This window comes from Photinus pyralis, unplaced genomic scaffold, assembly GCF_008802855.1.
Source record: "Photinus pyralis isolate 1611_PpyrPB1 unplaced genomic scaffold, Ppyr1.3 Ppyr1.4_LG4, whole genome shotgun sequence".
In the NCBI taxonomy this organism is placed as follows: Eukaryota; Metazoa; Arthropoda; class Insecta; order Coleoptera; family Lampyridae; genus Photinus; species Photinus pyralis.
Window position 1 is genome coordinate 32,702,888 of NW_022170511.1, and position 9,297 is coordinate 32,712,184.

At 36.8% G+C, this 9,297-nt stretch overlaps 1 protein-coding gene across 1 annotated transcript in view; it reads left to right on the forward strand.

The window, feature by feature from the left end:
* Positions 1-6,818, forward strand: part of LOC116169971 (ATP-binding cassette sub-family G member 4) — a 33,179-nt gene extending 26,361 nt beyond the window's left edge. The window contains exons 2-7 of the mRNA XM_031486199.1: positions 3,267-3,476; positions 4,445-4,756; positions 4,803-5,377; positions 5,426-5,956; positions 6,004-6,104; positions 6,158-6,818. Of these exons, the coding sequence (XP_031342059.1) occupies positions 3,325-3,476; positions 4,445-4,756; positions 4,803-5,377; positions 5,426-5,956; positions 6,004-6,104; positions 6,158-6,664 (2,178 nt within the window). The 5' untranslated portion in view covers positions 3,267-3,324 and the 3' untranslated portion in view covers positions 6,665-6,818. The remainder of the gene's footprint in view (positions 1-3,266; positions 3,477-4,444; positions 4,757-4,802; positions 5,378-5,425; positions 5,957-6,003; positions 6,105-6,157) is intronic.
* The last annotated feature ends 2,479 nt before the right edge of the window (positions 6,819-9,297 follow it).

The following is a 9,297-nucleotide window of genomic DNA, read 5'->3' on the forward strand; positions in this document are numbered from 1 at the left end:
CAGTGAGAGCGTGCTTTTTGCCGTTGAGGCGTACTTTTCGAGCAAATATGCTGTGATCTCAACCCAGCGCGCCTTTCGGAATCGCTTTAACTTAGCCTCGTTGCCGCGAGTGCCCTTGGACTGTCCGATTGTTCTCTGAGGTGAATTATTTATCATTTTCATTCCCATCTCTACAAGATGGCGATTGTGCTGGAACTTTCTGAACGTGACTTCAATTCTCGGATGAGCGTGTGTGAGGCTCTTCTCGAAGTCGTTCCTGAGAACGCTATTTTTTTAGCGATGAAAGTCTTCATTTGTGTGATGCCGTCAACAAGCAAAACATGCGCTACTGGACTGACACCAATCCTCGAGAATCGCATCAAAGGCTTTTGCATTCACCTAAAGTTACAGCGTGTGCATTTTCCTCCGCTAGACTCATTGGTCTCTGGTTTTTTGAGAAAAATGAAGTGTGCAGTGACAGTGAATTCGGACTGCTGTGTAAACGTTACAGGAATTTATTTCCCACGGTTAGCTTAGTCGGACTTGGGGGACATTAGGTTCCAACAAGACAGTGCAACGGCACACATTTCAAGAACATCGATGGCTCGCTTCTCTGGGCGCCTCATTTCAATTAGAGGCGCTTTGGAGGGCCGGCACGATTTCCCCATTTGGCCCATTGTGATTTTTTCTATGGTTTGTTTTTTTTAAATCCTCATGACTCATATGGAGTCAAGGCTCTAACAAGCCAAGATCAATTATGTTTGATTGACATTCGATGGCAATAAGGTATCGTAGAATAGAGTTTTTTATGGAGAGTAAAAATATGTATTTCTTTTATTTCAAAGGATCAGCAAATAATCCAGCGCATTTGCACAGAATAAATTTGATTCCCTCGGCACAGTGCACGTTTTGTAATTATGAGGTAGCAGATTTGAATCATTTAGTGCTCGCCTGTCCGCAGAATACAAATTACACGAATATCATGATGGAAGACTTAACTCAAGCTGGGTTTGACACTCCCTCTCGATGTACCAACAATTCTAAGTACCAACGATAAGGGAGTTTATGACATTTTAGTCCGTTTTGTAGCTGCAAGTAAACTACCGTTGTAATTGTAACCCGTATTATGTCATCCTTATGTGCTACCAACCTTCCGTGGCCTACCTATATGTTTTGTGTGAAGTCGCTTTGATCGGCCCCAAAGCGTGAAACGTATAAATCCTTGTTTAGTCCTCTGGTTTCTCTAATGTAGGCTAAAATGGGCAAGATCCCGAAAGCCTTAAAAAAAAAAGATGTCCCCATCTTCTTTAGCAAACAGCGCTATTATATCGTTGAAATCAGTTGTGATACGTTAATTGATAGATGTAGACATGCTGGGGGGTTTCAACTTATTTGAGAAATTTTCCCATCCACAAAATAATGAGTTGCTTTGGTTAATGAAGCATTTGTATGTGCTTGATATTCACCTCAGTGGGACTGCACGAGGATGTTATTGTATGACCCTCATAAGTTAATTACAAAAATGTCTGGTTACGATTGAGACAATATGAATTGCCAGTAGCTAAATTTTGTGTTCAAATTTTGGCCGTCTTTTATATTATTACAACACTACACATTCTTTGGCGGCGGCGATTTATTGCATTAAATAGGGAATTACAAAAAAACCACTTCTTACAACATCTCTCGTGCGCTGTTTCGCAATCTGCCGTATCATTTTGATATTACTTTGTCCTCGATTTTGTCGTGGGCAGAACCAAATCAAGCGGAACCGTACCTTATTATCAACTCGTCCTTATTTTATTCGTGTCACGCCTTTCAATACTGATGAAATGCCATTTAATAAATAGTACATTGATGTTACATATTTCATTTGGTTGAAGTCCTATACAAACTGTTAACATTTAAAGGCCTACTGAAACCTGTCATATTTTGTGTACGCCGAAAAATTTCAATGTAAATACTTGCGTCTTTTGAAATAGGGAATGTTCTAAATTTGGATCTTTGCCCCCACGGGTTTTGTGATATGAATGGAAAAGGGACTGCAACTGAAAAGTTATTTGTATATAGAAGGATATTTTGTATATTTCTTAATTTAACTTTTAAAAGGCGTACGTTCCCATATAGTTTACGTGTCAGAGCTTACAATTTCAACGGGAATTTTCCTGTCTTAGAAGTTACTTCGGTGACTGTCAAATTAAGCTTTTCCAACGAACAGATCTCCCGACGTATTTTGAAAGGACCAAGTCGCTCGGGAAGTTTTCTCTCTATTCCTCAAGGGAACTTCTCGGCTTCCATTCTGTCATTCCAGATGTACCTAAAGCTTTCCGTTAAAAATATGTTAATGTAATATACTAACATCTACTAATAATTCTAAACACAAGTGCTAATTGATCCTCAGATTGAAATTTTTAGTCGATTGCTACTTGATGATGCCGACAATATCTATCTGCGATGATGTTTGCAATTTATAAACGATTAAAGGGTAGCAATTCACCGCTGATTATTAACTGGCCCAAAATTTAGTTCGGGTTCTTACAAAGACTCTGTTTACCGAGATAAATGAAAACTAGGACCCTTGAAGTACAACTTCGCAATGTTTTTCTTGTTCGTTGACGTTCTTACCATCCTTGAGAAGATATTTTTGTGCCTAATCTTATCTTTTACTATCTCTATTTAAGTCCATTGTTGATTTTTATTGTTTATTCGACCTGTTTGTAGAAGTGCCGTTTTTTATGCGTCTTTAACCACGCTTGGGTACTTTGAAAATAACCCAAATTACAAGACCGATTCGAGTGGAAGAGCGGAAACTTTTTAGGCGCAATCGTCTATCAAAGTCCACGGTTGTTCCATCACCTGTAATCGTTGTCGGGCATCACATGTGATCATACGTGAATAAACAGTGATAAGTATGACCAGAAAGCGAATAGGTTCATAGTTCTCAAAAGCTCGTCTTTTCCGGCAAGGTATATCTCAGAAGGGAGTATAGGTACTCAACGCTCATCGGATGTTCTCAAGTGTAAAGATTGCCACTTTTTGAACAAACGGATGATAATATCGCACCATGACTACCTCACTGTGGAAACATTTTGCTCCCAGCTTTAGGATTAAGTAAACTGTAGTTTGACAACTGATATATGATACAATATAACTGTCTCTCAGGGTGCGAATGTACCTACCTTGCTCAGCGGTGCTACTTTATCAGTTTTACGCAAATACAAATGCTTGATTGTAATAACAGTACATTATCTTATCCCAAGTTGTTTCTAAAAAACTCCATTTTGTTTCAGAACTCCATCTCCATCGCTATACTAAATGCGGGTCATCTGGTAACTGATACTTTCCATTATGAATGAATCAAATGAATTGAAAAGCGTTACAATTAATCTACCCGACGACAATGAGTTCGATAGTTATCAAGAGGGAAGCGCAACGTACAAATCCAGCAATGTGCGGTCTCCACCGCCAAGGGAACTGGAAATACTTAACAATACCTTTAGGTAAGTCTATTCCTTTTTTGCGGATTACATGTATTAAGGAATTTTGCAATAATTCGTTTTTTCCATAAAATCATACCATTTGGCAAGTGCGTTTTCCTTTAATTTTAGATTATAAAAATACGGTTAACTCACTACTTATGTTGTTCAGTTTTATTTATATTTTATTTATTTATTTTTACTTGAAACAATGCGTCGTATCACTGAATGAAATTAATTAATTGAAATTTCTACATCGAATGTTTTACAAAGTACCTAATTAGGCTCATCAATTGCTTAATACTTTTCACGGTACGTTCATTAAATCATTAGTTCAAAGAACTTTTGCTTATTTGCTACTTGACCTAAAGCTAAATGTCGGAATTGTAGCCAATTTATGCTCGTGAATCCTCAGCCATTGTACTTAGCCTTTCGACTTTAAACCTCCGCTAGTAGGAGTACAAGTACGATCCTTCGATAATTAATTAAAGATATTTGGCTTATTTCATTCATTCACGTTTCAAATATGCATTACATAATTAATAAGTGAACTGTCCTTGTCTTCATACTTATAATACTTACTCATGTTGTGCGATTCGAAATATTTCAGAGGGAATTTTTAATCATTAACTGATTTATTACCGTGACATACAAGCAAATTGTGGAACATTCCAACCCTTTTCCCCTGCCAACTCATGAGGATAGTTGTGTGTTCTGATTATCCTGATGCCAGAACCTCTCTTGGATGAAATTTAAGTGCGAGACACCTAGTGGAAATATCCAAATTTCTAACCAAACCTCCGTTGTTTTTTTTTACTAAATAGCTATTCATTGAGAGCATTACTATAGTTAAATGTTCTTAATATTGCCTGTATAAATGTAACTGATCATTTATTGATGTTCGTGCGTATTATGTTGTTACTACACTACACATTTAGCGTACATACAATCTTCGAACGTTGCAAACTTCATAATAATGTGCATCCTTTCAGCGAATCACAAAACAATATATGCAATGGTGCGATATCGAACGCAATAAATGGAAGTGGTCTTAAGAAGGTACCAAACAGTAACCCAACCAACCAGAAGAGGCCTATGATAGCATTGACACATTTACCGAAAAGGCCGCCTGTAGATATACAATTCATAGACCTTTCGTATTCCGTATCGGAAGGAAGGAAGAAGGGGTACAAGAAAATTTTGCAATCGGTCAATGGAAAATTTAGATCTGGGGAACTAACCGCAATCATGGGTCCTTCGGGAGCTGGCAAAAGTACCTTAATGAATATTTTGGCGGGTTACAAGTAAGTGGTTTTCGACGTACGATCCCGGTTAACAGTTAATTTTCAGAACATCAAATTTGGAAGGCTCGATATTAATAAACGGAAAAGAAAGAAATCTGCGCAGATTTCGTAAAATGTCTTGCTACATAATGCAAGACGATTGTTTAACGCCGAATTTAACAGTAAAAGAAGCACTGAGGGTATCTGCAAGCTTGAAAATTGGTAAAGACCTGACAGTAACTCAAAAAGAAGCAGTGATAGAAGAAGTGATCGAAGTTTTAAATTTAAACGACTGTGGCAGCACATTAACCTGTAGCATATCCGGTGGTCAACGCAAACGACTATCGATAGCTTTAGAGCTTGTTAATAATCCTCCAGTTATGTTTTTTGATGAACCCACAAGTGGACTAGATAGCTCATCTTGCTTCCAGTGTATTTCATTGTTAAAATCATTGGCAAGAGGTGGAAGAACTATAATATGTACAATACATCAACCGTCCGCTAGAATCTTTGAAATATTCGACTACTTATACATGCTTACCGAAGGCAACTGCATTTACAAAGGTATCATCATGGGTCTTGTTCCGTTCCTTTCCTCAGTCGGCCCTCAATGCCCCAGCTATCACAATCCGGCTGACTATGGTAAGTTTACCTTCTTACAAATGCAACAAGCTAACAAATCCGTTTTAGTACTGGAGGTGGCTTGCGGTGAACACGGGGATTACCTCCAGAAACTTATCACTGCTGTGAAAACTGGAAAGTGCGATAAGTTCGATCAGAAAACGCCAGAATGTAACATGGTTACCACCACAATCACAAACGATATATCTAAGGAATCCAGTCCATTACCTTCCAGCAATAAAACGTTGCCGGTACCTAACGGTGTCAAACAACCTACCACAATAAATTCGGGAGCGACGTGTACGACCGCCCTCCTAGATTCGGCGGAAAACCTGCAAATGTCGGAGAACGTCGCCAGATTTCCAATTTCCGGATGGTTACAATTCTGGATACTACTAAAGCGCATCGCCTTCACAACTCTGAGAGATACTCAACTGACGACAATGCGGTTAGCGGCATATTTTGTGATAGGGTGTCTTTTGGGTCTAATTTATTACGATATTGGTAACGACGCTTCGAAAGTGATGAGCAACGCGGGGTTAATATTTTTTACAATAATGTTTATAACATTCTCCGCTATGATGCCAACGATATTAACATGTGAGTATTGCGGGAAAAAATCCGCTCGGTACTTATTACGATTTTAGTTCCATTGGAAATGTCCGTCTTTATACGCGAGCATCTCAACTATTGGTACTCCATAAAGGCCTACTATTTCGCTAAGACTGTGGCAGACATTCCATTTCAAGTAAATCTCCATTACTCCAACAACCCGCACGATTAACTAAACTATTTTTTCAGCTTCTGTTGACAATATGTTACATGATGAGTGTCTACTACATCACATCACAGCCAATGGAACCGATGAGGTTCGGAATGGTGCTGTTAATCGCCGTACTAACGGCGTTAGTATCTCAAAGTATTGGTCTTCTAGTCGGTGCTGCCTTCAACGTGGAAGGTGGCGTATTTATTGGCCCGATCGCGTCAATTCCTATGGTGCTTTTGTCTGGATTTTTTGTAAACTTAAACGATATTCCGGTTTATATTCGCTGGTTACCATATGGTAGTTACGTCAAGTATAGCTTTGAAGGTATTATGATAGCAATTTACGGTTTGGATAGACCTAAGCTACAATGTAACCAAATGCTGTGTATATTTAGAACTCCAAAAAAGTTTTTAGATCAATTATCTTTAAAAGACGATTTAAACACATACTTAATAGACGTAGCTGTTTTGAGTGCTATCTTTATTTTTATTAGATTTTGCTTATTCTTCGTACTAAAGTTGAAGATACTTGCCAACCGATAAGAATAAACAAAACTACAATCATGTGATAGATATAGTTTTAAGTGCATGTGATATTTAATCAAATTTTTAGTTTAGTACTACCAATTTTTGTATTGTGTTTTATTTATTTTCAAGAGATTATTAGGAATTTCTACAGGAGCCTAAAATATTTGCATAATACGGTTAAACCTTAGGTATTACTAAATGTGTCCAAAATCATTATATACATTCCATCACTATTAAAATATTAGTCTCAAATTTTAGCTTTTTATGTTAGTTTCTAGATGTACATTTTTATACCGCTTCACCATAAAACGTTTATTGCAAATGAACCACAATATTAAATTTGCTCATACATTTGCAATGTACTTTAGATGTAGAACTGTTGTTATTGTAATATGGCGATTGTTTTTTACATTTTACCAAAAATAATAAGTCATAGTCATTGTAGTGGTTTTTTTTACAATTGTTCAGGTTACACAAAACTCTCTTCTGCGCAGCCTTTAGGTGAGTATTCACATTTTGATACGAAAATTTCCAGTCGTCTACTAGTATAGTAAGAACACAAACGTCAAAAAAGTAGTCAATGTTAATTGTTATGGTAAAGCAGCCCACAAACTAAAGATACAGACGAACGACTGCGATAACGTTCAAAATATCTGGAAATTCTATAAATCAGTTGAAAAAAATTGGGTCCTGTCTTGGCATAAGTAGGTTAATGCAGACACTCTACATTGCCCCCTCCTTAAAACTTGCGTCTTAAATATTGCAGTTCCAAAAATCAAAGCAGTTAATTTCGGGCATATGCCTCATTAGAACCGAGCATGCGGTGTAGGAAAACATTAGCAGAGGGCAGTTCAAGGCTAAATGAAAAAAGAGAACTATTGAAGTGAAATTCCAAAGGTAGGGGAAAAAAAGTGAGCGGTTTCAACGTTTCATTGAATAGGTGTTTGCCCTATTATGGTCCACAAATCACTGTCTTCAAACTAATTTCAGCACTATTGCTAACTTGGTAATTGTAAATAATACAAGGGTTGGTTCAATTAGGGAACTAGTGTGGTTTTACGCCGATTACTATGGCGAAGAATAATTGACAGTCCCATTATCAAAATCTCGACAAAAACGCCCTTTTTCTAAATGCGTAAATTGCTTCTTAAAAATACAATGTGCATAACTGAAAATTACACAATTGTAACATAACAATATTTGTCAACTGCTTGAAGACCTAATTTATTTTATGAGAACCGAATTCATATTTCTGAATTAAAGACATTAGAAATTTAAAAATTGTCAATAGCTTCCTTATTTTTGACTTTAGAACAACATGACATAATGAAAAGTTTAGCTTTGGTTTAAGAAACTGTGGCCGCAAACCACATAGGTACCTACAAAGTTAGCTGAATCAACGATTGGGTTGAAATCAATTATCAAAGCGAATTTGATTCGACAGAAAGCGTCAGAAACAATGAATGAATGAAGCACATTATTTTTTGCCGACTGTAAGTCAACCTAATTAGATTTTAACAAAAGAGGTAGACGTATTTTAGATTTCAATGTATGTTCGAGGCGTACAATTCTAACTTCTAACAAACCAAAGCTTTGTGTTGACGATGTAATTTTCAACCTAGTGGGGATACCTATTGTATACAAGCATGAGAATTTGAAACCTTTTTTGCGTGGGGGTTAAACAAATTTTTTGTACGTTTTAGAGAACGAATTCCACCCTCGAACTGTCTCAATGAATAGCAGACTATAACAGCGTGTTGCATCGACAGACGGGACATAGGAAATCCCATGTAAATTTAAAGGAGGTTATTAATTATTGGCTGCCCTAATTATTTTAAAGGAAAAATGTATTTAGGTTATTTGAAGAGCATTAAAATCACTGAGCAGCAAACATGTCTGATACTTCCCGATAACTATTTCTTTGATAATACCATTTGATCATCAATACTTTCTCTTTAGTCGTGTAATTCATCGCTAATAATAGAAATAAAGCATTAAATTTCAACAAACTTCATTTGGCAGTCAACCTTTACCTCAATTGTTCCCTGTAAGTACTGAGAAATTACTAAATATTTTTGCCAATATCTCGTTACGTGGTTAATGAAAAATATCGAAAGTTACCCTTTTAGATGCGAATTTTAATGCTCTAAAAATAACCTAAATAGATTTTTCCTCTAAAATAATTAGGGAAGTCAATAGTTAACCTCCTTCAAAATTACATAGGATTTCCTATGCCCCGTCTGGCGATGCAACACGCAGTATATCCCTCTAGTAATTACAGCCAAGGCTGCCACAGCCGTCACTTCTTAAATATTTCTATTAAACTATCGGCAATTTGGTTACCTACTAAAAAGTGACTGTTAAATTCATACAGGTTGTAATCAGCAAAATAATCACTTCAGTAGCATCCAGCAAAACCTTTGGTCGTTTTTTGTTCAGAAATGGATCTATGATAAATCACGATTTTGACATTTCTCTTTTATTTTATCATAATTCAGGTAGCGACTTCATTTGATTTTTCTTAGCTCACACAAGAGCCAAGAAATGTCTATGCAGTCGTTCTTTTAACAGATCCTGAAAACATTCATCAGTTATTAGAAGTTTTGACGACATCGAGGCTTCATAAGTTACCATAACGTTTTCTCATG